Source organism: Pipistrellus kuhlii, unplaced genomic scaffold (assembly GCF_014108245.1).
Source record: "Pipistrellus kuhlii isolate mPipKuh1 unplaced genomic scaffold, mPipKuh1.p scaffold_m20_p_2, whole genome shotgun sequence".
NCBI classification, from domain to species: domain Eukaryota; kingdom Metazoa; phylum Chordata; class Mammalia; order Chiroptera; family Vespertilionidae; genus Pipistrellus; species Pipistrellus kuhlii.
Window position 1 is genome coordinate 164,484,321 of NW_023425515.1, and position 26,523 is coordinate 164,510,843.

Consider the following 26,523-nt stretch of genomic DNA (forward strand, 5'->3'; position numbering starts at 1 on the left):
TTTCTGTTTTAATACCTGTTTCCTGCATGTTTAGTCACGTCTTGGTGATGGTTTATAATAACAGCAGCTACCTTTCATTGGCCACTTACCGTGTGCCAGGTGCTGTGCAGAGTCCTCTGCTTCCGTGCTCTCATTACCTTAGACATTCGGTGAGGTATGGGTACTGCTTTTATCTTCCTTAGGACCCTGCTGGGATTTGAACACAAGTCTAAGTCTGAAGCTGGCACTTGCCACTGTGCGCTTCCACGGGAGCTGAGACGGGGGGCAGCACAAAGGAGCCAAAGCAGCACACGTAGGCTCAGGAGCCCTGTCCTTCCAGCCCTTCTGCAAGGAAGAGGGCTTGCTCTGAGCGCGCCGTGGTCACCCCCATTTCCCACCAGAGACACGCAAAGCCATCCCTCCACACTACACTTCAGACAGGTGGCTTTAGCCCGTGTCTGCAGCACTGGGCAGCCACCGAGCAGGTGTGGGCATGCACTAGCTTGGCGTTCCACAGAAGAGGCTGTTTCTTGGGGTCCGGCGAGGGGCCGGGTGTGTGGTGCGCCCTCTGGCTGGCTTCCGCAGTTACAGGCAACGGAATACCTTCCCCACAGTGTTAAGATGATGAAGATGTTTAAGGACTTAACACTCTGCCTGGCACGTAGTAGGAACTCATCGTTCTTCTGGAAGGTTTTCCTTAATCCATGGGCATTCAAGCCAGTAGCACCTTGTTCTAGCTCCACTTGACTCTAAGCTCAACATTGAGAAGACCCGAGATGCATCTCGGTGTTGGCTGGCCCCTGTCCAATCTGTGAATCATACCAATGCTCATAAATTTGAGCTCAGCATTAGGAGACCAAAGAAGGCAAAATATTTCCCCTTCCCATTCCTGTTAAATTCTTGAGTTTTTGAGATAATGGAAACAAACAGCCCTGGGTTCAAACCCAGCCTCTGCACTTGCCTGCTTAAACTACCTACCTGTTTCCATCCTGGAAAGGACTTGAGCTGTTGGGGAAGGATAAACTGGCCATTTTACTCAGTTACTCCACCACATCCTTTCGAAGGCTGCCTCCTTATCAGCGAACTGGGTAACGGCAATTCTCTTGTGGGTTGTGACAAGGACAGAGTAAGCATGTGGTACAATCAGGTGTGGCAGCAGAAGCCAGTGAAAGGCCTGGAGCTTTTACACGAGCCATTCATTCATTCTCTCGACCTTGGCCATTTAGGTTGAGCAAGTGACCCCAAGTTTGAGTTACTTCTCCCTCTGCAGTAGGAGGGCAGCTCGGGAAGGTAGTTGTGGGTGTCCTGCCCACAAGGCCAGAGCAGGTGGGGGGGGGGGGGCCTGTTACGCAGTGGAAGTGCCAAGTACCACCGAAAACCAGCCCTGCCCCGTTCAACTGCCAAAGCCCCTGGCGCCAAACAGTGTTGCTTCAGCTGCTAGCAGTTAATGCTCCCTGACTTGGAAACGTTTTCAGCTCCTGGGAGCAGCATGGCGAGGGCTCAATCCTCACCCCCATTGTCTCCATTGCGACTGGGATCCGCATGCACCCCACTCCCTGCTCAACTTACCGCCCCTCAAGGCTGACCAGGCTGTGAGCCCGGGGCCAAGGAGGGGGTAAGGAGTGTGGGGAGGGCCGGGAGCTTTTCCGGGAAGCGACTCAATAGGGTCTTGGCGGGCGGCCCCGTTAGCCGCGGCGCAGGACCCCGGGGTGGGAGAGGGAACGGAAAGGTACTCGCGCTCGGAGCGGCTGCAAAACCCGTCCTGAGGAAGGAGCCGAGCGCAGACGCCCCCGGTGCAAGGGGCCCGCTCCCCGTCCCTCGCTCAGGTGCTGGGGCCCAAACGGGGTCCCGCTCCGCTGTGGATGGATGGGAACGAGAAAGCGGTGCGGGCTGCACACACACCCCGCCTTCCCAGGCTCCTGGGCGGGGGACGGGGTGGAGGGAGTGGTCGGCGGTCCCGCCAGCGCCGGGACGGGGAGAGGGGTCGGCCCGGCGGCTCTGCCTCCCAGGGAAGTGGGCCCCGATCAGGTCCGACGTGGGGCAGGGGCCGGCCTCGCCTCCGCGCCCATGGGGACCCCCCGCCCGGGTCCGGGGGAAGCCGGCGTCCGGCAGATGCTCGCGGGGCGGGGGGGCGGGCGGGGGAGAGGCGGGGAGGAGGGAACCCACAACAAAACTCGCGGCGCCGAGCGCACGGCCGGACTTGAATGGCAGGAGCCCGCGCCCGCGGAGCGCGGCGGGGAGTGTGCGCGGCAGGTAGGGGCCGGGGGCGCGGGGGGCGGCGTGGGGGCGCGTGTGGGGGTGTCGGGGCCGAGCCCCGGCAGCGGGCGCGGCCCTCCTGCCCGGCGCGGGCCGCGGGGTCGGGCCGCCGCCTCTCGCCCCTCGGGGCGCTGCGCGGAGGGCCGGGCGGCGGGCGGCTCCCCCTCCGCTCGCTCGGCTCGGCCGGGCCCGTCCGCTCCGGCCGGAGGCTGGTCCCGGCCCCTCCCCGCGCGCATCTGGAAGGAATCTGAGGGCGGCGGGCGCGGGCGCGGGAGGACGCGGCGGGACCGGGACTGCGAGGGCAGGTGGACCGGGAGGGGAGGGAGCGGACCCCGGACCCAAAGCCGGGCGCAGAGATCTTTCACGTCGCTCACCCCAGCCAGTCCCCCCTGGACCTCCTCACAGACGCGGAAAGGGAGGCCTGGCGAGGGGCAGAGGCTGCTCCCGCGGGCAGGTGAGGCGGCGCCGCGCCTCCACCTCCGGACCCGCCTGGGGCTCGGTCCCCTCCCGCCGGGCGCGCTGCCCGGAGCCCCCGCCGCGGGCCCTGTCTGTGCGGGTCCACGGCCGCCGCCCGGGACGGCCTGACGGGGGCGGGACGCGGGGACACCGGGCAGAGGGAGCGGCGCCTCTCCGGTGCGGCAGAACCCGGGTGCGGGTCCCGGGACCCGGGTGCGTCCGGCGGGGAGGAGGGGCCCCGGGCTGCGGGCGGGGGCAGCTGCACCCCGAACTTCGGGAGGGGAGCCGGGACGGGGTGCGTGCGGCGCTGAGGGTCCGACGGTCGGACGGTCGGACGGTCGGACGCTGCGGGCCGGGAGGCGCAGAGGGACGCGCGCGGCGCTGCGGGTGCGTCTCCAGCCACAGGCCCCGCAGCGAGCGCCGCCCTGGGCCTGGGCGCCCGGGAAAGGAGGCCGGGCCGGCTTGTCCCCTCGGAAGGCCCGGGCCCGTGTCCTCCAGCCTAGAACGCAAGCTAAGACGTGTCAGGGTCCCACGACTTCAGGAGAGCTGTGGGAGCGCGCTTTGTCCTCTTACCTGGATTAGGGTTAAGGGTGGCTGCTGGGGACACCATTGGGCCCGGTGGAGTCATACACAGGAGCTCTGACCGGGGACCTGCCTGGCATCTTGATGGCGCTCTATCACCAGCACCTTAGGATAGTGGCTGATGCCCTGGGACCTTCTTCCTGGTGACCCTCCTTAACATCCCTTACTCCCTCCTCCCCATCCCTACACCGCGCCTTTGCGCAGCCTCTCGGCCCCCAGCCCTGTCTGGAGGGTGTTCCCCCCCCCCCCTAAACCTGGGGAACCCCTACTCAGCTTTCAAGACCAGCTCAAGGCTCTTGGCAGGAGCCAGAAGACACGAACTCTAGTCCCGGTCTTGCCGGTAAAAGGAGGGGCTCAGACCAGACAAGGTTGCAGATCTTTTCCACCTCAGCCTTCCACAAACCGGTTTCTTTATCCAGCAAACATTTCCTGAGCCCCCTCTGTGTGGGCCAGGGTGCTGTGGGAGCCCCTGGAACTCTGAACCCAGCCCAGCCAGCAGGAGCAGCTCCCAGGTCAGGGGCGTTTGAGTAGGAGCCTGCTGGGGCACCCCTCACCTGCTTCTCAGCTTGGATTTCTGTTGGGTCTGTACGATGTAGCTAGCTGTTGGGGGCCCAGCGCAGAGCAGTTGATCAGCCAGTCTTTACTGAATTTGGGTGGAGGAGGAAGGTGGTGCTGGGTTGAGGCTCTGCCTGCTGACTTGGGATCTACCCTCCCCTTCCGTCTTCTTCCTGCTTTAATCCCACACTTAGCCCTTGGGGGCACTGAGAATTGGGGTGGCGGGGTAGGGGGTCCCAGGTAGAGTAACAACAGCCCCGGGTGTGAATGTCACAGGTGCTGAGTGCCAGCACCAGCGGGGCACGTCATTTCATTTCATCCTCAGGAGGAGTCCCCAGCTCCATCGCCCAGACAGAGCTCAGAGCTTTCCCAAAGGTGCGAGCTGATCCTCGCCAGGGGGACTCTTCACTCTGGGGACTTCCAGACACAGAGGGTCAGTTCTCTCTTCTTCCACACACAGCGCCAACATGGCGGGCACATAGACGGGGCCGAACAGTCTTAGAACAACAATAACACCAAAAATTGAGACCTTGATGGGTCTGAGATGTAGCCGAGGCCACACAGCAAAGCAGACAGTGGAGCTGGAGCTGCTCAGGATTCCGAGGTCCTACGGGTGACAGGTCAAGCTGGAGGAAGAGGAGTGGCACTTGGGTCACCACTCTTCAAGCACTGTCTTTTATTTTATTTTATTTTTCACTGATTTTTTTTTTTTTTTCCAGAGAGGAAGGGAGAGGAATAGAGAGTGAGAAACATCGATGAGAGAGAAACATCGATCAGCTGCCTCCTGCACACTCCCTACTGGGGATGTGCCTGCAACCAAGGTACATGCCCTTGACTGGAATTGAACCTGGGACCCTTCAGTCCACAGGCTGACGCTCTCTCCACTGAGCCAACAGGTTAGGGCAAACACTGTCTGTTCTTTTCCCTCAAATCCAGCTCCCTCTCTGTCCCCGCAACCCAGCACCTCCCTGTCTGTCCAGAACAGGCTTGGTAGCCCTGCCTGCACACTGCACAGCCTCTGAAAGCTCCACACCGGCCCGCACCACACTCTCCCACAGTCCTCCTCTCCCCGGAGAGAAGGCTCCCTCTCCCTGGCCTGGCTTTCCGGAACCTTCTTCGCCTGGACTGGGGCCGCTGTCCACTTGCATCACTCCCAGTCTCCAGCCTCTGCCAGACCGTGAGCTTTTCAGAGGCCATAACGGGCTCTCTGGTCCCTGGGCCTGTGCACCCCTCGCTTGTGTCACCCTTTGCCTTTCACCTGATACTCTCACCCCTCATGTCTAGAGAGGCATCCCTTCTCCTGGGAAGACTTCTTGGGCGCAGGCAGGTCAGGCCTCCTCTGGCTTCCCTTCATCACACAGTTTACACACGGTGTCTAAAAGAAACATGTGTGAGCCACAAATGCAAGTCTGCCACACATGTAAAGTTTTCTAGAAGCCACAGTAAAACAGTAAAATGAAACAGGTAAAATGAGTTTTAATAACTTAACTCAATAGATCCAAAATAGTCTCATGTCATCAATAAAAAAATAAACGAGTGCCCTGGCCGGATGGCTGAGTTGGTTGGAGCATCATCCCGTATACCAAAAGGTCACAGGTTTGATTCCCAATCAGGGAACATACCTAGGTTTTGAATTTGATTCCCAATCAGGGCACGTATGGGAGGCAACAGAGCAATGTCTCTCTCTCTCTCTCTCTCTCTCTCTCTCTCTCTCTCTCTCTTCCTCTCCCTCTCCCTCTTCTTCTCCCTCTCCCCCCTCCTCTCTCTCTAAAAGTCAATTAAAAAATATCCTCAAGTGAGGGGGGGGGGAAACAAAAAAGGAAGAAAAAAGATAAGCTATTTTATGATCACTAATATTAATACGATATTTTACATCTTTTGTGCTAAGTCTTTGAAACCCATGGACACTACATTTTACACATACAGCACCTCTCAATGTAGACTGGTCACATTTAAGTGCTCAGTAGCCACATGTGGCAACCACACCGGATGAGTGCAGGGGTGACTGCTTCAGGGCAGAGCCACCTCTGCGTGGTCTGTCCTGGTCCTCAGGGCCCAGCTGTATTTTGCATAAACCACAGCATCGTGGTCAAAACCTGGGCTGGGAGCTCAGCGTTGCCGTGTAACAGCTGTGTTACACTGGCCACTCCCCCTGGGCCTCAGCTCGTTCATCTATAAAGTGGTGATGATAACATTTTCAATGTGGCTCATGTGTTAATATAAATGAAATATTTCTACAGACACAGCTTGCAGACCTACACAGACACAAACCAAAGGAGGAAAACAGCTGGTCCCGGAGTGCACAGGATGTGCGGGGAGACTCCTTTTCCCTGGCCCTTTGCCTAAAGTGATCAGACGTCCCGCTTCTGGCGGGACAGTCCCAATTTTTAACAATTTGTCCTGCGTCCCGCAGCATTCTTAAAAAGTCCCGATGAGACGCGGGACAAATTGTTAAAAACCGGGACTGTCCGTCCCGCCAAAAGCGGGACGTCTGGTCACCTTACCTTGGCCCTGATTGAATGTGGGGCCTGAGCCTGTGCCCCTTTCCCCCTCCCAGAGTCCTGTTCTGAGCAGAGCAGACAGAGCAATGCCGGGGGACCCAGGGGCTGAAGGCTGTGGAGCCGGCCGGGGTTATACTGTGCCACGGGAATGAGGGTCTGTAGCCTGGCTGAGGATTTACCGTCCATTTGGTCAGGGGCCGGGGGCAGCAAGTATGTGGGAGGGTGGGCATAGGGCAGGGCTGCAGCCCAGGGCTCTGTGTGCTGGGCTCCCTGGCTCTCTGCCAGGCCAGGGCTGGGGCCCAAGTCTGGGGACCTAAAGGGTCAAGCAAGCCCGATGGCCACCCCTCGTCTCTGTCCTCACACCTTTCAAATCTTCTGGGAGGAGGTGGGCTGGGACTGGACCACAGAGCACAATCAGGAAGGGAAGGGAGTAGGGGATTCTGGAAAGGGCAGTGCTGTGGCTAAAATGGGAACAAGGCCCACCGATGAGATAGTAACGGTGGGAAGAGCTAACATTTACTGAGCACTTACTGAGTGCAGCACACACATCCCACTGAACCTCTCTCTTCTCATTAGGACATCCCCGCTACCAGCTCAGAGGATGTCCACACTCACCCCAAGTCTAAGGTGACCAGACGTCCCGCTTTTGGAGGGACAGTCCTGCCAAAAGCGGGATGTCTGGTCACCTTACCCAAGTCCCACAGCTGCTAAGAGCCAGGGCTGAGCTCCAGAGCCCGCCTTCTTTTCTTTTTTTCTTTTTTTAAATATATTTTATTGATTTTTTTACAGAGAGAAAGAGAGAGGGATAGAGAGTTAGAAACATCGATGAGAGAGAGTCATCGATCAGCTGCTTCCTGCACACCCCCTACTCGGGTTGTGTCCACAACCAAGGTACATGCCCTTGATCGGAATCGAACCCGGGACCTTTCAGTCCGAAGGCCGACGCTCTATCCACTGAGCCAAACCAGTTTCAGCCAGAGCCCACCTTCTTAACCAGACATCCGTGTGTCCCCATCAAGCTTCCCGTGTACCTCCCAGCCCACCCTCTCCTCAGACTCTTCTAGGCTCTGATGGGCTCAGACTGAGCAGCAGGGCCCCAGGCCCGGGCACTGGCCTGCGCTGTGTCCGCTGCAGCACTGATGGCAGCACGGCACCTGATGGGGGCAGGGGCTTGCGGCTGTGACTCGGGACTCCTCACGGAGGCTGCGAGCTCACGTGGACGAACTGTGAGATGAGGAAGCTGAGGCTCAGCAAGGTCAGAGCTGTTAGGTGGAGGACGGGGACTTCACCTACCCCAGAGAGGTTTTCTGAGTGCGTCCCTGAAGAGAACTCCTGGGACCAGCCCCGCCCATGGGCTGTTGGGACAATGGAACCAGTATCTTCCTCAATGGTCTGGAACTATCCTCTGTGTGTGTCTCACCGCCCCCCCCCCACCCCAGGGGACCAGGCCAGGGTGGCCTCCTGCAGGTGGAAGGGGTCATGTGAGCACAGCGGGCCCTGGTGAGGTTCCGCTGAGTGTCCAGCACCAGGAACGGGACTTGGGAGCTTCTGGAGGCGGCAGCAACTCCAGTCACTGATGCCTACTCTGCGCCGGCTCTGCCTGGGCTTCCACCCAGACTCACGCTGTGGTGGGAGAAAGACACAACATTATGTATTCATAACCCACCCCATCCATGCCCGGCGGGAGGGGGCGCAGTCACGGAGAGCCCTGGGGCACGTCAGAGTCTTCTCAGGGGACGCAGTGCTGGAATTTCTTGGAGAACTTGCCGATTGCACAAGAGAGGGGAGGGCATTCCAGGAAAAGGAACCAGGCCTGGGGGGAGGAACTACCAAAGAGACGTGTCTAAGGGGGCAGGTGGGTGCGAGAGCTGGAAGACTGGCTGGCCGTGATCTGAGGACCTGGAGTGGCTGGCTGCTGGCCGGGACCCTGGCCTGTGGCAGCCGGAGGGGGAGCTCTGCCAAGCCCGGCCACGCCCAGGCCAAGCCCCGCACAGCTCAGTGCTGCCTGGGCCTTCCGCGAAGGAGGCAGATTCTGTGGGCCCGGCCTGGGGAGGATTGTGGAGGTTTTGCAGACCTTCCCTTCGCCCCAACCCTCCTGGGGGCAGCCCTGATGGGGGGCCTGGGGGGATGAGGGTGGGGGAACAGCAGTCCCCAGGTCAGATGTGTGATGAGGACAGGATCCAGCGTGGGCTCTGCCTCGTGCCCCAAGGGCCCCATGAGGACGTCTGTGGCCCAGCCCTGCCCCGCTGTGCCCGCAGGCGAAGCCAGCCCGGCTCCCAGGCCGGTCTGACTCAGCCCTCCCGCAGGCACCATGGCCCGGAGCAGGGCGCTGCTGCTCCTGCTGCTGCTGCCTCCACAGCTGCCGCTCGGACTGGTGCTGGCGGTGAGGGCCCCTGTGTTTGGCCGGAACGGCGCCCACAGCCTGAGCCCCGAGGAGAACGAATTTGTGGAGGAGGAGCCCGTGCTGGTCCTGAGGCATGAGGAGCCGGGGCCCGGCCCCGCCACCATCAACTGCCCCCGGGACTGCGCCTGCTCCCAGGAGGGCGTCGTGGACTGTGGCGGCATCGACCTGCGCGAGTTCCCGGGGGACCTGCCCGAGCTCACCAACCACCTGTCCCTGCAGGTGAGGGCACAGCAACCCCACTTAGGGCTCCGGCCCAGAGCCCCCCACTCAGGGCTTCCGGCCGAGAACCCCCCACTCACGGTTCCGTCCCAGAACCCCCACTCACCGCTCCCGTCCCAGAACCCCCCACTCACCGCTCCCGTCCCAGAACCCCCCACACCCAGCTCCCGTCCCAGAACCCCCCACTCACCGCTCCCGGCTCCCGTCCCAGAACCCCCACTCACAGCTCCCGGCCCAGAACCCCCCACTCACCGCTCCCATCCCAGACCCCCCCACTCACCGCTCCCGTCCCAGAACCCCCCACTCCCGGCTCCCGTCCCAGAACCCCCCACTCCCGGCTCCCGGCCCAGAACCCCCCACTCACCACTCCTGTCTCAGAACCCCCCACTCACCGCCCCCGTCCCAGAACCCCCCACTCACCGCCCCCGTCCCAGAACCCCCACTCACCGCCCCCGTCCCAGAACCCCCACTCACCGCTCCCGCCCCAGAACCCCCCACTCACGGCTCCCGTCCCAGAACCCCCACTCACGGCTCCCGTCCCAGAACCCCCCACTCACGGCTCCCGTCCCAGAACCCCCCACTCACGGTTCCCGTCCCAGAACCCCCACTCCCGGCTCCCGTCCCAGAACCCCCACTCACGGCTCCCGTCCCAGAACCCCCCACTCACCGCTCCCGTCCCAGAACCCCCCACTCAGGGCTTCCGGCCGAGAACCCCCCACTCCCGGCTCCCGTCCCAGAACCCCCACTCATGGCTCCCGTCCCAGAACCCCCCACTCCCCGCTCTCGTCCCAGAAAACCCCACTCACCGCTCCCATCCCAGAACCCCCCACTCCCAGCTCCGTCCCAAAGCCCCCACTCACGGCTCCCGCCCCAGAACCCCCCACTCACGGCTCCCGTCCCAGAACCCCCACTCACGGCTCCCGTCCCAGAACCCCCCACTCACAGCTCTCGTCCCAGAAAACCCCACTCACCGCTCCCATCCCAGAACCCCCCACTCCCAGCTCCGTCCCAAAGCCCCCACTCACGGCTCCCGCCCCAGAACCCCCCACTCACGGCTCCCGTCCCAGAACCCCCACTCACGGCTCCCGTCCCAGAACCCCCCACTCACGGCTCCCGTCCCAGAACCCCCCACTCACGGTTCCCGTCCCAGACCCCCCACTCCCGGCTCCCGTCCCAGAACCCCCACTCACGGCTCCCGTCCCAGAACCCCCCACTCACCGCTCCCGTCCCAGAACCCCCCACTCAGGGCTTCCGGCCGAGAACCCCCCACTCCCGGCTCCCGTCCCAGAACCCCCACTCACGGCTCCCGTCCCAGAACCCCCCACTCACAGCTCTCGTCCCAGAAAACCCCACTCACCGCTCCCGTCCCAGAACCCCCCACTCCCAGCTCCGTCCCAGAAGCCCCCACTCACCGCTCCCATCCCAGAACCCTCCACTCCCTGCTCCTGTCCCAGAACCCCCCACTCACAGCTCCCGTCCCAGAACCCCCCACTCCCTGCTCCCGTCCCAGAACCCCCCACTCACAGCTTTCGTCCCAGAAAACCCCACTCACCGCTCCCGTCCCAGAACCCCCCACTCACGATTCCCGTCCCAGAACCCCCACTCACGGCTCCCGGCCCAGAGCCCCAGTGCTCCTGGCTCCTCACCCCCAGACGTGGGGCGCTGGAGCAGGTCAGACACGAGGATCTAGCTCCACGTGGAGGTGTCCCCCTCTGATCGTTGTCTAAGTCACTGAGCACATGCTGTAACCTGCTGTTCCCCTGGGAGGAGTCTTGGCTGAGGCCGTGCGTAGAGTCAGGCCTGGTCTGTCATGGACACAGAGTTGCCCAGCAGCTGGCCCCAGACAGCACTACAGGCAGGAGAGCACGAGCAGAGCGGACCCCAAAAGAGGGCTCTGGGGGTTCAGAGGGCAGCGTGCTCTCTCCAGCTGAGGCAGAGGAAGCGGGACAGGAGTTCCGATGGGGACTGGAGTGCTGCCCGGTCCCCCTGGGGCGAGGACAAGGCTGTACGTCCATTTCCAGAGGAGCAGTGACGGAAAGGGACCCGCTCACCAGCACACAGGCCTGTGGGCTGGGCTGGCGGAGGTGGGAGCCCAGGGCCAGGGCAGCTTCTGAGGGAAAGGGACCCGCTCACCAGCACACAGGCCTGTGGGCCGGGCTGGCGGAGGTGGGAGCCTGCGGCCAGGGCAGCCTCTGAGGGAAAGGGACAAGCTGATGACAACACTTATTTTTGGCTCATTCACTCACTCCTCCATTCATAAAACATCTCCTGGAAACCTGCTCTCTCCTCTGGTCCCTTGGGGGTGCTGGGCACAGGGAGAGGACTCGGACATACCCTGCTTAGGCCCTCCCAGGTGGGGGAGGCAGTGAACGGGACAAGTAGAGAGGATGACAGAGGGAGGTAGAAGGACTAGTGAGCCCGGAGCAGCTCCTACTCCCAATGCAACCCAGGAAGGCGCTGGAGGAGGTGGCACTATGCCGGGGTTTTAAAGTGCTGCCAGGGGGGTGGGGAAGGCAGCCCGGAGAGGGAACTAAAAGCGGGCCTGTGGGCGAATCGGCTGCCACCCTGTGGGGCAAGTTTGAACTCCTGTGGACACTCAGATGTGGCCTCCTAGAAGGGGGGACCCCATGCTCGGGTCCTGGCTCCCAGAGCCTGCCTGCCAGGGGGGGACTGGGCTGAGGACGGTGGCCTCCCCCGTGCTGCCTCCTCACCACCCACCCCGCCCTCCAGAACAACCAGCTGGAGAAGATCTTCCCCGAGGAGCTCTCCCGGCTGCACCGCCTGGAGACGCTGAACCTTCAGAACAACCGCCTGACTTCCCGAGGTGAGGGGTCGCCCGGGCCGGGGGCCCCAGGCAGGGAGGCCCACCCTGCGCACCCCGGGGGTGGGACGAGCGGGTCTGGGCGGCAGTGGGTCCCGATGCCTCCTAAAAGCCACCCCTGGGAGCCTCTGACTCGGGAGAGGATTCAAAGACCTCTGTGGTGGACTCAGGTCACAGAAGGACTTTATAATCAGAGTTGTACAGTCCTCAAGTGTTTTTTTATTTATTTAATATATATACACTTTATTGATTTTTTACAGAGAGGGAGGGAGGGAGAAAGGAGAGAGAGAGTTAGAAACATCGATGAGAGAGGAACATCGATCAGCTGCCTCCTGCAAGCCCCCCACTGGGGATGTGCCCGCAACCAAGGTACATGGCCTTGACCAGAATTGAACCTGGGACCTTTCAGTCCACAGGCCGACGCTCTATCCACTGAGCCAAACCGGTTTTTGCTATTAAATATATTTTATTGATTTTTCACAGAGAGGAAGGGAGAGGGATAGAGAGCTAGAAACATCGATCAGCTGCCTCTTGCACACCCCCTACTGGGGATGCGCCCGCAACCAAGGTACATGCCCTTGACCAGAATTGAACCTGGGACCTTTCAGTCCGAAGGCCTACGCTCTATCCACTGAGCCAAATCGGTTTCGGCAAGTCCTCAAGTTTTAAAAAGTGATTCTCTTGCTGCTGCTGAAAATAATTTTTATTATAATAGGAAGTTTGGAAATAGAGAAAAGAAAAAAGAAAAGAAAAAAAAAAACCCAGTCAATGCTGCCACTTGAAGTTCATCACTATTGACATGTTGGCATATTGCTTTCCAATTTTAAAAAGCTGCTTTATGGAGATGTAATTTGTATACCGTAAGATTTACCCACTGGAAAGGTACAATTTGGTGAGTCTCAGTCCTTTATCCAGTTGCACAACTGTCATCACAATCCAGGCGAGTCTCTCTTCTCTGCATTTCCCCATTTCTCGCTGGATGCACAGTGTAGGCGGCACAGCTGTTGTGAATGCTTTGTTTCACCAGCAGTTAGCTCGCAGCATTCCTCCTGTTGCTAAAACCCTCCTCAGCCATCTTTCCACAGCAGCGATTCCATGGAGGATGCTGCACCATTTACGTAGTTAGATAACGGGGTGAGTCCCAGCATCTGAGGGTCTGGGAGCCTCGGGCCTGGAGAAGGGCCGCCTGGCTGGGACCCCAGTGACAGCGAGTCCTGACCCTCACTACCTGGGGCAGGGGCGGCCGGTGGTGGAGAGAATCCTGCCCTGCTGTTGGTCCTGGGGGGCTGCCCCCAGGGGAGCACGCCTTCCTGACTCGGAAAACGTTAGTCTGGGTCCCCCATCCCCTGGCCTGACCTTACGGGGGGCACCCATTCTCACCCGGGTGGCTCACCCCTCAGTGGACACTGTCCCACCTGCTCCTCTGAGCATGGGCCACTGTGGGCAGGGGAATGGGGAGGCCTGCTGGTCCTGACGGGGGCGAGCCTCCGGGAGCGCCCTTCCCAGGCCTGGCACGCAGGGTGGGCTTGGGGGCTGGCGCTGGTGTGCTCCCCTGTAGCGTCTCCTTCATCCAGGGCTCTGACCGATGCCTGTCCTTTGAAGGGCTCCCTGAGGAGGCGTTTGAGCACCTGACCAGCCTCAATTACCTGTACCTGGCCAACAACAAGGTGAGGGCCGCGCAGGGAGGAGGGCGCTGCCCACGACCCCGGGTCAGAGGCTGAGCTCAGGGAACGTTTGCCAGGACTCCTTCAGGTCCTGCTGCTGCTCAGACACGGCCTGCACCCCACGCCTCAGCCCGGGGCGTCGGAGCAGTCCGTTAGTGAAGACAGAGGCCACGCGGTGGGGTGAGAGCGAGGCTGGCACAGCTCAGGGCCGTGTGGAGCAGATAGCAGCGTGTAAAGGCTGTGAAGGGCCAAAGGATTTCAGGCAGCGGCCCTGACGTGGAAGGAACGGCAGGAGAGAAGGCACAGAGACGCTCCGGCTCAGTACACTGGGCCCAGTACCCAGAGCTCCGTGCTGGCCTCCTCTCTGACCTCTCTCCACACCGCCCGGCCCAGGGGCATTCCCCGGCCCTGCCCCCTCCTCCCATCTGAGCCTCAGAGTTCCTTCTGCCCCTGGGTGTCTCCCCAGAGGTCTGATGGGAGTAGGACTGCTTCCTGCCCACAGCCCACAGCCCACAGCCCTCCTGCGGGCTCTCCATCTCCGTGAGGGGCGTCTCCAGGGGCTTGGCTCACAGCGTAAAGCAGAACTACACACCCCTCCCCACCACTACCTCCCAGCTGGCCAGCCCTGCCTCCTCAGAGCGGCCAGTGACCTTTAAAAACCGAGCCCTGCGACTCCCCTCCATCGCCCCTCCCTGCCTAAACCCTCCGGGGGCTCTGCCTTCCTTCCACCCAGAATGCAGGCCACCCCCCCCCCCCCGCCTCTCCTTACACAGCCCCGCTCACGCCCTCCGCCCCTCTGCAGCCCCCAAGCCTGCCCCCAGCCTCCTCGCTGGGTTTGCTGTGGCTCCCGCTGCCTTGGCATGCCTGAGTGCCTGTCCCTGTCCCCTGAGCACCCAAACTGTCTGCAGCCTGTTTGAATTCCCTGCGTCACAGTGATCGGCATCAGATCCTTTTATCCCCTGTGTATCGTCTTCTCCATGAGGACGAGGATGAGGATGTCAGCTTGGGGGGGGGGGGGAGCAGAGGTGCTTCTCTGTCTTGTTGCCAGGATGTGCCCCGCGGGCTCCGGGAGCCGTGCCCGGAGTGTTGTAGACTCAGGGTTGAAGGAATGAAGGGTGGGCATCGTGGGCTGTGTCTGGGAAAGCGTGGGTGCGCGCTGTGGCTGGACAGCCGGTGTCGGGGCCAGTGAGGGGAGAGGACAGGAGGACGGGCAGGGCAGGGGTCAGGCTGGCGAGCTTTGAATGCCTCGCCCAGGGCAGCCGTAGAGGGCCTATGTCTTATCAGAGGAAGGGGAGCTGTGGCTGCTGGGAGGAGACAAGGGAAGGGGCCTGAATGGGCAGCAGGCGGTGGGACCCAGAGCCGACTGCCTCCCCTCCATCGTTCTTTCTGCCCCAACTCTTCCCTTTTCAGCTGACCCTGGCACCCCGATTCCTGCCAAACACCCTGATCAGCGTGGACTTCGCTGCCAACTATCTCACCAAGATCTATGGGCTCACCTTTGGCCAGAAGCCAAACTTGAGGTCAGAGGTCAGAGGGGTCCCTGGGCTCAGGCTGGGGACAGGGGGGAGCTGAGCAGAGAGGACCCCGATGGGCCGGGGAGGAGGGCCAGGCTGGCAGTGCGGGCATGAAGGCCCACGCTCAGGGCTGTGCTGAGAGGCGCCGGGGGCTGCGGGGCAGGGCTCCAAAGGCTGAGGCCTAGAGAGTGAGGAGGCAAGAGGAGGAGGGTGATGCCTGTGGAGGAGCCGTGGGAGCTGGGAAGGGAGACTCCCTCCTTCCTCAGCCCCCAGCAGAGCCTGGGGAGGAGTGAGCGGAGCAGGGTGGGGCTGGCTGGTGGGACTGACACTCCTGGTGTCACTTCTGTACCCGAATCTGTCACCTCACTGGGCTCTCTCCACTCCCCTGAGGAGCCAGGGTCACTGTGTGGCCCAAGAGAGGCACACAGCGAGAACAAGCTGTGTCTCCTGTGTGTTCCCTCTGGCATATGTCACCTCCGTGAGGGCAGGATCTTGGTGGTGGTGTCTACTGCTAGACCTTCGGAGTCTAGAACATTCCTGGCATGTGGGGACACTCACCTCCCAGAGCCACGCCCTGTGCTGAGCACCAGGGACAAGAGGTGTGAGGGTCACACCGCATCTTCAGGGGGTTCCCCAGAACTCAGAGCTAGCTGTGTGGGTGTGACAGGCGGGGAATGACTGAGAGTCTTTTTAAAAAATATATATATTTTATTGATTTTTTTACAGAGAGGAAGGGAGAGGGATAGAGAGCTAGAAACATCGATGAGAGAGAAGCATTGATCAGCTGTCTCCTGCACACCCCCTACTGGGGATGTGCCCACAACCAATATACATGCCCTTGACCGGAATCGAACCTGGGACCTTTCAGTCTGCAGGCTGGCGCTCTACCCACTGAGCCAAACCGGCTTCGGCTGACTGAGAATCTTGAAGGCTTTGGAGAAGCATGGATTGGGGGTCAGGAAATCCTATTTCTGCCACTAACTTGTGGGACAACTGCTGGTGGTCCTTGGTCCCTCAGCAGTACGGGGTGGGGTGGGGACTACATCAGGTTGAGTCTGAGGTCCCTCAGATGGAAGGAAGGTGCCCTGGGCCCCAGGCCCACCCTGAGCCAGGCTTGGAGGCTCCCCGGTGAGCGGGGCCGTGGCCTGGGCGGAGCGGGGCGGTGGCCGGGGCGGAGCGGGGCGTGGCCGGGGCGGAGCGGGGCGGTGGCCGGGGCGGGGCGGGGCGGGGGCGGGGGCGGGGCGGGCGGGGGCCGGGGCGGAGCGGGGCGGTGGCCGGGGGCGGAGCGGGGCCGTGGCCGGGGGCGGAGCGGGGCCGTGGCCGGGGCGGAGTTGGGGGCCGTGGCCGGGGCGGAGTTGGGGGCCGTGGCCGGGGCGGAGTTGGGGGCCGTGGCCGGGGCGGAGCGGGGCGGTGGCCGGGGCGGAGCGGGGCGGAGGCCGGGGCGGAGCGGGGCCGTGGCCGGGGCGGAGCGGGGCCGTGGCGGGGCGGAGGGGGGGGGCGTGGCCGGGGCGAGCGGGGCGGTGGCCGGGGGCGGAGCGGGCCGTGGCCGGGCGGAGCGGGGCCGTGGCCGGGGCGGAGCGGGGCCGTGGCCGGGGCGGAGCGGGGGGGCCGTGGCCGGGGCGGAGCAGGGCGGTGGCCGGGGGCGGAGCGGGGCCGTGGCCGGGGCGGAGCGGGGCGGTGGCCGGGACGGAGCGGGGCCGTGGCCGGGGCGGAGCGGGGCGGTGGCCGGGGCGGAGTTGGGGGCCGTGGCCGTGGCGGAGCGGGGCCGTGGCCGGGGCGGAGGGGGGGGGGGGCCGTGGCCGGGGCGGAGCGGGGCGGTGGCCGGGGCGGAGAGGGGACGCGGCCGGGCGGAGCGGGGCCGTGGCCGGGCGGAGCGGGGGCCTGCTGGGTGAGGACTGCGCCCCGCCCCCAGGTCCGTGTACTTGCACAACAACAAGCTGGCCGACGCCGGGCTGCCGGACAACATGTTCAACGGCTCCGGCAACGTGGAGATCCTCATCCTGTCCAGCAACTTCCTGCGCCACGTGCCCAAGCACCTGCCGCCCGCGCTCTACAAGCTGCACCTCAAGGTGGGAGGCGGAGGGCAGGTGCGGGGCCCAGAGGGCGGAGCTCACGCGCGGGGCCCTGGGGCCTCCAGTACATGCCCGAGGGCACAGCATCCCCCAAGGAGAAGCAGGCAGAAGCCCGGGCACCCGGCCCCCAGTGCTCCGGGCCGGCCCGCTCCTCCCGGCTCCCTCAGAGCCCTCGGAGCCCTGCCCCCCCTGCCCCGCTGTCTAATCCCCCCTTCCCCGCCCCTCCCCCAGAACAACAAGCTGGAGAAGATCCCGCCGGGCGCCTTCAGCGAGCTGAGCAACCTGCGGGAGCTGTACCTGCAGAACAACTACCTGACAGACGAGGGCCTGGACAACGAGACCTTCTGGTAAACCCTCCCGGCGCCCCCCACCCCGCCGGGCCCCGTCCCACGCCTCTCCCGCCCCCTGCCCTGGCCCGGCTCCCTGGAGAGGGAACGTGAAGGCTTGTGCCTCCGCTGACATCTCTGCCCCCTAGAGCAAGCGATGTGTAAGGGCGAGGCTGCCAAGACTCCAGGGAGGCAGGGAAGCGTTGGCAGCGGCCGGCTTCTTGGTACAAAATAGAAACTCAGACATTCTTGTTGAAGGCAAAAATGTCTTACTTTATTTTCTTTTCTTTTCTTAGAGTCCAAAGTAGCCCCTTCTTACCCCCCCCCCCCCCAAAAAAAAATAAAAGATCTTAAACGACTGGTCTTCAAATAAAAACCAGAAACCATGCTCCAGCCTCCTACACCAAGGCCATGGCTAGTCCAGCGGGCCTGGAGGGCTGGGGTCCCCCAGTGAGAACCAGGGTGACTTAGAGGCAGTTCCCCGGCCACCTTCCCTGGGGAAATGGTGTGTGGACCTCCTGCTGGGTGGGCTCCTGCCAGCCGCCCCGTCCCCTCGCCCCCAGGAAGCTCTCCAGCCTGGAGTACCTGGACCTGTCCAGCAACAACCTGTCGCGGGTGCCCGCGGGGCTGCCGCGCAGCCTGGTGCTGCTGCACCTGGAGAAGAACGCCATCCGCAGCGTGGGCGCCGACGTGCTGACCCCCATCCGCAGCCTGGAGTACCTGCTGCTGCACAGCAACCAGCTGCGCGCGCACGGCATCCACCCGCGCGCCTTCCAGGGCCTCAAGCGGCTGCACACGGTGCACCTGTACAACAACGCGCTGGAGCGCGTGCCCGGCGGCCTGCCGCGCCGCGTGCGCACGCTCATGATCCTGCACAACCAGATCGCCGGCATCGGCCGCGACGACTTCGCCGCCACCTACTTCCTGGAGGAGCTGAACCTCAGCTACAACCGCATCACCAGCCCGCAGGTGCACCGCGACGCCTTCCGCAAGCTGCGCCTGCTGCGCTCGCTGGACCTGTCCGGCAACCGGCTGCACACGCTGCCGCCGGGGCTGCCCCGCAACGTGCACGTGCTGAAGGTCAAGCGCAACGAGCTGGCCGCCCTGGCGCGCGGGGCGTTGGCCGGCATGGCCCAGCTGCGTGAGCTCTACCTCACGGGCAACCGGCTGCGCAGCCGGGCCTTGGGCCCCAGTGCCTGGGCGGACCTCGCCCATCTGCAGGTAAAGGGGAGGGCGGGGCACTGGGCTAGGGGGAGGCACCTGCTGGGGAGGGGGTACCTGCTTAGGAATGGGGGTGGAGGGTAGGGGGTGGGCCATGCAGAGAGTATGGCAGCCATGCCCGGTAAGGAGTGAAGGGCCCAATACGGCGGGTGAGGCCAGGCAGAGCTCACTAACTGGCGGTACAGGCTGAGGGCTGAGGGAGTGAGGGGAGGTCATGGCTCCAGGCAGAGGCCCCTGGCTCAGGAGGCAGGAGGACTGGGGCGGGCAGTTCAGGTGGCAGGAGAGTCATCCTCACCCACCCACAGGCACAGGAATGTGAGCCTGGAGAAGGGGGACTTGGGGGAGGGCAACAAGGCGGTGAGGTGGTCTCCGAGGTCTGGGGGAGTCTGCTTGAGGTGTCCTGAGCCGTGGGTATGGCTGTTGTGGCCGAGGTCGGAGTCAGGCAGGATGGCTGGCCTTAAGAATCGAGCTTCTTACAATGAAATCCCGCCCCCCCCCCCCCCCCGACTTAATGAGGGCCCAAAGGGAAGGAGCCTCACTAGAGAAACCTGGGAGGCAGGCCAAGGTGCTGCCAGGACCCCAGGGGGCTTCTGGGCCTGCCTGCTGTTCTCTGTGTCCCAGGGCTTGCTCCTCCTTCTCTCTTGGGGATATGCTCAAATGTCACCTCCTTGGGAGGTCTTTCTCGCCTACCTCCTTCCTCTGCTTTGTTTTTCCTCATCACCCGCATCCCTCCCAGGCATGAGGTCATCTGTTTGCTTTCTTGTTGCCTGTTCTCTTCTCTCGAATAAAGGCCGGCATTTTAGTCTCTTGTGCTCACTGCTGGACCCAAGGCCCGGACCGGCTAGGCTCCCAGTCCATGCTTGTGGGGGCAGCTGCCAGGATAGGGAGGTCTGAGTGGGGGGCAGGGAGGTGAGGCAGAGCCTGAGGATGGAGCAGGGTGGGAGTCAGGGGGGCAGCTGGTCCTACAGGAGCAGCCTCAGAGGGCCAGGGGAGGGGTGTGTGTGTGTGTGTGTGTGTCTCTCCTCACCCAGACTGCCCTGCTGAGTGCCAGACACGAGAGTCAGCCCCGTGTGCCCATCAGCCCCTCGTAGGTATACTCCAGAACCTGTTCCCAAGGGGTCCAGACCCCACTGTACTCTCCCTCACACTGGCTCCTCCTGCATTTTCTAACTCACTAAAGGGGTGACACCACCCCTGGTGCCCACGTGACACCTGGAAGCTGCCCTTGACATCCCCTTTTCACGCCATCTGCCCCACAATGCCCCTGGTTACTACCCCTGCCAGCTCTTCCATCACCTCTCACCCTGTCCACTTCACTCCATCCCTGCGGCTCATACTCCTAGCCAACCCGCCTCCGTTTCTCACCTGGACCCAACCGTCCCAGGAACGCTCTGCCCCTGCATTCCATGTGCAGTCAGAGGGTGTCTTGAAAAACATGCTCAGCTTACGCTCCTGCCCTGAGAACCCAGATCAGAGTCCTCGCCCCGGCCTTCAAGGCCTCCCTGCCTGCCCCCAGCTGAGTTTATCTCCCAGGTGTGCTGGGCTTTGCTGTCCCGGCCCCTCTGCTGGAGGCACCGCTCCCGCTGGTGATACCCAGTCACTCCTTCCGTGAGTCTGTGCCGAGACCGCACCACGAGCAGATGCAGCTCCAGAACTGAGGCCCCAGCCGGGAGTGAGGCAGGCGGAGGGGCACCCCTCTCCTGGAGCCTCCGATCTCCTTGGGACTCCGCGTCACCTCCTCCAGAAGCCAACAGGGACGGGAGGGTTAGATACCTCCCTCGGCCCGGAGTTCAGTCAGGGATGGGGTGCCTGTGGGGGCGACGCTTCCTCTCACGGCTGGATCTTTCTACAAGCGGCAGCTGCTCCTGGGCTGAGTCGGGTCCTCCTCCGGCTCCCCCCGTCTCGGCTCCATTCCACCGGCTGTCCTGGTCAGGTTCCGTGTCCATCGCCCCTGCCGCCTGGCTTCCCGAGGGTGGAGGCAGTGTCTCAGTGGGCTCCGTGCCCCCAGCACCAGGGGCACAGAGGAGCGGGAGTGAATGGGGAGGTGCTGGAGCCGTGCGAAGGGAACAGGGTGGGGAGCCGGGAGCCTGTGCACAGAGGAGGAGACGGCGCTGTCTGTGGTGTGAGAAGCCCGTGCTCCCCTTACATGTTGAATCTGGGTTCTTGGCCTTCAGCCTCCTGACCCTCAGCCCCTGCCTGCTGGGCTGGGGAAGGGAGCGTGAGATGATGGAGCCCACCCGGGGCTGCACACGCGTGTGTGTGTGTGTGTGTGTGTGTGTGTGTTGGATGAAGGTGTGCTGACAGCTAAGGGGCAGTGAGTGGGGCCGTGCGCATCCGGGTCTCCTGCTCTCCAGGAAAACACCCCATTTTCCTGGCTTCCTGCTTCCTGGAACGCAGGCCCATGGTGACGCCGAGCCTGACCCCTGCCTGTTGGCCCCTGAGATCCAGAAATGAGCAGGCCACCCCCATGGCCCTGAACTCCACCTCCTCTGGACAGTAGGACCCCTGGCCCCGGCCCTCGTGCTCTTCACTCTGATGGGGGTGGCCTGTGTGTGAGTGAGGAAGCACATCCTGCCTGTGGGTCCACGAGGGACGGCAGAGGAGCCGGGGAACAAGGGTTTGGAGTCAGGCGCGCCGGGTTCTCGCCTTGTATAGGCTGCGTGGCCGTGGACACATCACCTAACCTCTGAGCCTCTCTTTCCCCGCCTGGAAAATGGGGATAGTTTGAGATCCCGCCTCCCAAGGTCACGGTGAGATTTAGATGTGTTGGGGGGCAGAGTTCGTGGCGGTCTTTGCAAGTCGTTAAGCGTTCGCCTCCCTGGCCGCCCCTGCAGCTGCTGGACATCGCAGGCAACCAGCTCACGGAGATCCCCGCGGGGCTCCCCCCATCCCTCGAGTACCTGTACCTGCAGAACAACAAGGTCAGCACGGTGCCCGCCCACGCCTTCGACGCCACGCCCAACCTCAAGGGGATCTTCCTCAGGTGGGCGCCCCCGGCCGCCCTGGCTCTAGCGGGGCAGTCAGGGCACGTGGGAACCGCCGGCAGGCAGAGGCCCGGGTTCAAGTCCACGCCGTGCACCTGGCGGCACTGGTGTGGCTGCGGCAAGAAGGGGTCCCGGGGAGCATCTTCCCAGTTTACAGCTGGAGACACGGCGGCCCAGAGAGCACCGATGTGCTGTGTCCACATCGGCTGGGCTGAGCCAGGGCAGCAGACGCTCAGGTCCCCCCGGGGCTCTGGGGCTTTAGGATAATTCGGGAGCCCAGCTCCCCAAGGAGATGGGGAGCTTCCGTACAGCAGAGCCAGGGCGGCTCTTGCCAACCTCCCCACCTCCCACCCCCTTACCTCAGAGAGGAGAAGACAGACTGGAGAAAGGCAGGTGGGGTCTCCCAGGGGCTTTGTGGCCCAGAGGGTCCCGGCTGGGCAACATTGGGGGGGGGGGTGGTGGCTGTGACCTGTGCTTGGCTCCTGCAGGGGACAGGGGCACAGAGAGTTGAGGGGGCTTGGGGTCAGAGCCCAGCCTCTGCCTTCCCACCTCTGGGTGTCCCCTGGGCGTCCCCTGGCCCTGCCTGAGTGCCACCTCACACCGGGCACCGGGGTGACCCGGGCCCAGCAGGCTCAGGACTCAGAGTTAGTGCCAGAGGACAGGCGAGAGGAGGTGCCTACATTGTAGCGAGAGCTTACGCAGTGGCAAGCCTTCCCTCACCGTGTGGGTGAGAGGCCCGGGGCCAGCCACTGTCCCCCCCCAAGCTACAGCCACCCTGGACACGGTGCCTCCCAGCCCCTGCCTCTGTGTCAGCTGTGTCCCCCCCCTTCCCTTCAGGGGTGGGTAAGTGTGGGGGCTCGGGGGCCGGGCTCCCAGCTCTGACCCCGCGCGTGGCCGCAGGTTTAACAAGCTGGCCGTGGGCTCCGTGGTGGACAGCGCCTTCCGGAGGCTGAAGCACCTGCAGGTCTTGGACATCGAAGGCAACTTTGAGTTTGGCGACGTTTCCAAGGACCGGGATCGATTGAAAGAGGAGGAGGAAGAGGAGGAGGACGACGAGGAGGACGAGGAGGAGGAGGAGGAAGAGGAGAGGCGATAGTGACCAGGTGAATGGGGTCTGACAGAGGTGGGTGGTCTGTGTGGGGCACACTCCCCTCTCCTTGCCAGTGTCTTCTCCCTGACCCACCGAGGGCCTTTCTGTCCACTTTCCACCCTTGTCGCCGGGTCCCCGGTCAGTGTGTGAACCTGTGAGAGCACTGGGTGTGCGCCAGGCCGTGGGTGGGAGGCCGGGCTGAAGGGCAAGCCCAGGAGGCTGGCCTGTGCCGGCTTCCCTGCAGGGAGGAGAGCCCTGGTGTGGTGGCAGCAGGGGGTGGTGTGAGGCCCGGGCAGAGGCCCTGCTGTCCTCTAAGCCAGAGATAAGGGGCAGGAAGTGAGGCTGCAGACCAGCAGACGGCCTGGAGGGGAGTGGGGAGGCAGACCTCACATGGCGGAGGGAGAGGCGAGGCCCAGGTTGGAGCTGGGACCTGAGGGTGGGTGAGAAGAACAGGTTTGTTTGAGGGAATGTTGAGCTGAGGGCCTGGAAGTCGCTGGGAGAGGTGCCCAGGGGTGGGCTGGGTATATGGTCTGGGGTTCAGAAGTGAGGTCTGGGCTGGAGGTGGCACCAGACATCGTCAGCCTGAACAGCCACCATGGCTGCAGGAGGTCAGGGAGCCCGGGAGGGAGAGAGAAGGCGTGGCCAGAGGGAGGGGAGCCTGCAGAGGGGGCTGAGATGGAGCAGCTGGGGAAGGAGGTAGGAAAGCCACGGACAGCCCAGATGAGAGGGCATTTACACAGGCATGTAAACAAGCACCCGCACATACATGCGGTGCACAACACACATACCCATGCATACATGCATAAACACGCCTGCACACCCACAAAGCACATATGCACACACATTTACAGATGTGGAACATGTGCACACATGCACATCCATGCTCATGGGCCCTCCCTTATGTGCACACATACATGCATGTTATCTATACATGCATGTTGCGCATACGTGCACAGTGGGGAGAATCAGCTGTGTCAGCGCTGCTGAGAGGCTGCTGGCGCTGAGCACTGCCGAGGGCCCACTGCGTGTGTCCGTGGCCCTGTGGGGAGCAGCCTGGGGGCGGGGGTGGAGAGCCTGGCGAACAGGAGCGGACCCAGGGGCGCAGAGCTCTGTGAAGAAGTCTGCTGTGGAGAGATGAGAGGGCGTGGGGGTGGGGAGGAGTGAGCAGTCCAGGCAGGCTCAGTGCCTGTGGGGCCTTTTTTGAGGAATGGAGCTGGTTTGGAAGCTGATGGGGAAGGCTGCTGAGGAGGGAGGCGTTAACGACCTAAGAGAGGAGAGCAGGGTGTCCGGTGATCCCTGTGGGGACAGCAGGAGGCCTGGCTTTGTGGAAGGTCAGCGCTCCTGCTGTGGAGGATGGACAGGGACTGAGCAGCTGCCGTCGCAGGCTAGCGGCTCGATGGCTGGACATAAAGTCACGCCAGCCAGGTGCCTGCAGCCTCGTGTGTTCTCGGCGGCAGCAGGTGCTCAGCAGACGGTGGTGGGTGTGAGTGAAGATGGACAATGGAACCCATCCATGGCTGGGTTTGACCAGGTGTGCGGGGCAGGAGGCCACGGAACCAGGAAATGGAGCGCATGGGCAAGGGACTGTGTGCAGTGCTGGATCCTGAGGCTGGGCTGGCGGGGGGAGGTGCAGACAGGCGGGGCTGGCAGGGGGGTGTCGGAGAGGGCAGGGGGGTGGCGAGGAGCCAGCGGAGAGGTTGGTTAGAGCGATATCAGGGTGAGCCAGGCTGGGGGTGAGGGCCAGGTGTGGTTCTGGGAGGCCATGATTTGGGAAGTGGAATTGAAGTAGGGCCTGAGGCAGAAAGGAACCGAGGGGTGTGAGGACCCTGGGGCGGATGATGGGGGGGGGTGAGGGAGAGAAGAGGGTGCTGGGGGCAGCGGTGTGAGCGCGGAGGGCAGGCCTGGGGCAGTGCTCAGGAGCCATCTTTCTACTCGGGGTCCAGGGCTAGGAAGGTGGAGGCCCTTCTCTCAGGCAGAGGGAGGGTCCCCAGCAGGGGTGACTGATGCTGTGGCCCTCACGAGGGGCCTGGGGAGTCCTGGGATGGGAGAGAAGCTGCCCCTTCTTGGCCGTGGTCAGGTGGGTGGAGCAGAGCCCTGGGTGAGGCCCTGAGTCCAGTGGGACCCAAAGGCCCTCTGTCCGCAGCAGGCCCGGCCACAGCAACACGAGCACCTCCGGGGGCGCCCACGGGCTCTGAGCTCCCAGGGGCAGCTTCCCCTCCTGCCGCAGCCCCCTGGTCCTCCCTGAGCTCTGACCCAGGGGCTCCCGCAGGCAGGCTGTGGCTGGCGCGTCTGCTCCGGCCTCCCTGACTCCCCCCATGTTCTGCAGGACCCCTTTCTGCAGCACGTGCCTGTGCCTGTGAGCCGCCACTCTGCCCCCCTCGACACCCCCAGCATTGCACCCCACACCCCGCACAGCCGAACACACAGCCTCCCATCCCCACGCCTTCCTGCGGTCTGGGCCACAGCCGGGCACTCGCAGATACCATGGCCCGCCTGCACACAGCCCTCCAAAGGGTCCACTCTCCCGCCCCATCCCCCCCATCACTCCCTCTGAACCACACACATTCAGGGAAAGGCCTGACCCGATCCTGGCTTACACAGGCTCACACTTCCTACCCCCCCCCCCCACACACACGCGCACACGCACACGCACACACATACATACACACACACAGTCACATGCAAACGGCCCTCCTTGGCCTATGCCACCAATAGCTCTTGCCCAGCCAGAAGGGGCCAGAACATCCTGTCGTCCGCCTGTCCGTCCGTCCGTCCATCCTCTGGAGAAGACACAGAGTTACGTCCGAGCTCCCTGCGGCCCGGTGCCTGCTACCCTCCGGAACTCACAAAAGCTGGCTTTTGTTCCTCTTCCCTACCTTCGGGGACAGGAACCTTCAGGACTGCCGGCCCGGCCCCGCCCGCCCGCCCGGCTCCCAGCCGCTGGGGGAGTCACTCCCTGCCGCTCCCGCCGGCCAGGCCGGAGGACAGTTCTCCGGGGACCGCCAGGGGCCACGGGCGGGCGGGCGGGAGGTGGAGGTCCTGGCGCTGGGCTGAATGAGGAAGGCCCGGCCCCACCCACCCAGGAGACACCATTTTTATTCTTTGGGCTTGCAGGGAGTGCTGGGCACCTTTTTTGTAAAAAGAAAAGAGTGATGAAAACCTCAAAGCTGATTTTTTTTTTTTCTACAGAAAAACTAATATAAAAGCATTAGCCCTGTCTGGCAGCCCGTGGCTGTGTCTGTGTGTGCTTCCTGCCAGGCCCTGAGCTGGCACCCGGCCGGGGGGGGTGGGGGCGAGGGCAGGATGCAAGCATCCCAGCACCTGTCCAGACCAGCGGGAGTCAGAGCAAAGTTCAGCTCTTGGGGCCAACGAAGTGGCCCCTTAGGCAGAGGTCTGGGGACCAAGGGTGTGGTCGCAGGTAATCCAGCCTGAGGCATGTGGGGCCCATCAGCAGGGCGGGGGTCACCAGGTCCGGCGGGACCACCACACGGGTCTGTGAGCTCACTGTGCACCCCGGAGGCCAGGCATCCGAGCCTGGCTTCAGACCGCTCAGGGCCCCTGGAGGGTCGCCTGTGCATGGAGTAGGCATTCCCAATGGGGTCTGTCCCTTAGAGGAAAGCTGGGGACGAGGGGGACCGGAGACAGGCCTGGGAGCCGGAGCAGAGCCTTGGGAGGAGGTGCAGGCGTGCCCAGGGTGCCTGCCACCCCAGCAGGGCCAGGGCTGGGAGGGGGTGTGGTGGGGACGGCACCTGCTCAGAGCAGAGAAGTGCCTCTGACAGGCAGCGCTGCCCTGCATGGATGCCCGGGGATTAGCGGCCCCTCTCCAGGGGTGTAAGCACATCCTGCCCAGCCCCGTCAGAGCAGGCGCCCGTGGTGGGC

The 26,523-nt window shown here is 63.2% G+C and overlaps 1 protein-coding gene across 6 annotated transcripts; it reads left to right on the forward strand.

Annotated features, from left to right (window-relative positions):
• Positions 1-1,570: 1,570 nt before the first annotated feature.
• On the forward strand, positions 1,571-25,779 carry PODN (podocan). 6 transcript variants are annotated; one of them, XM_045584614.1, is made up of 11 exons: positions 1,571-1,594; positions 8,636-8,952; positions 11,683-11,776; positions 13,376-13,440; positions 14,848-14,957; positions 16,864-17,020; positions 17,255-17,370; positions 17,913-18,570; positions 21,405-21,553; positions 22,455-22,657; positions 24,971-25,779. In XM_045584614.1, exons 2-10 carry the CDS (start codon positions 8,641-8,643, stop codon positions 22,648-22,650), a joined length of 1,857 nt encoding a protein of 618 aa, XP_045440570.1. In that variant the 5' UTR covers positions 1,571-1,594; positions 8,636-8,640; the 3' UTR covers positions 22,651-22,657; positions 24,971-25,779. The 6 variants fall into 6 exon arrangements, with proteins under 6 accessions (XP_045440570.1, XP_036302416.2, XP_036302414.2 ...); XM_036446523.2 differs by lacking the exon at positions 1,571-1,594 and adding an exon at positions 2,098-2,232 and having other exon boundaries at positions 22,455-22,681; XM_036446521.2 differs by lacking the exon at positions 1,571-1,594 and adding an exon at positions 2,098-2,232 and having other exon boundaries at positions 22,455-22,677.
• Positions 25,780-26,523: the final 744 nt, after the last annotated feature.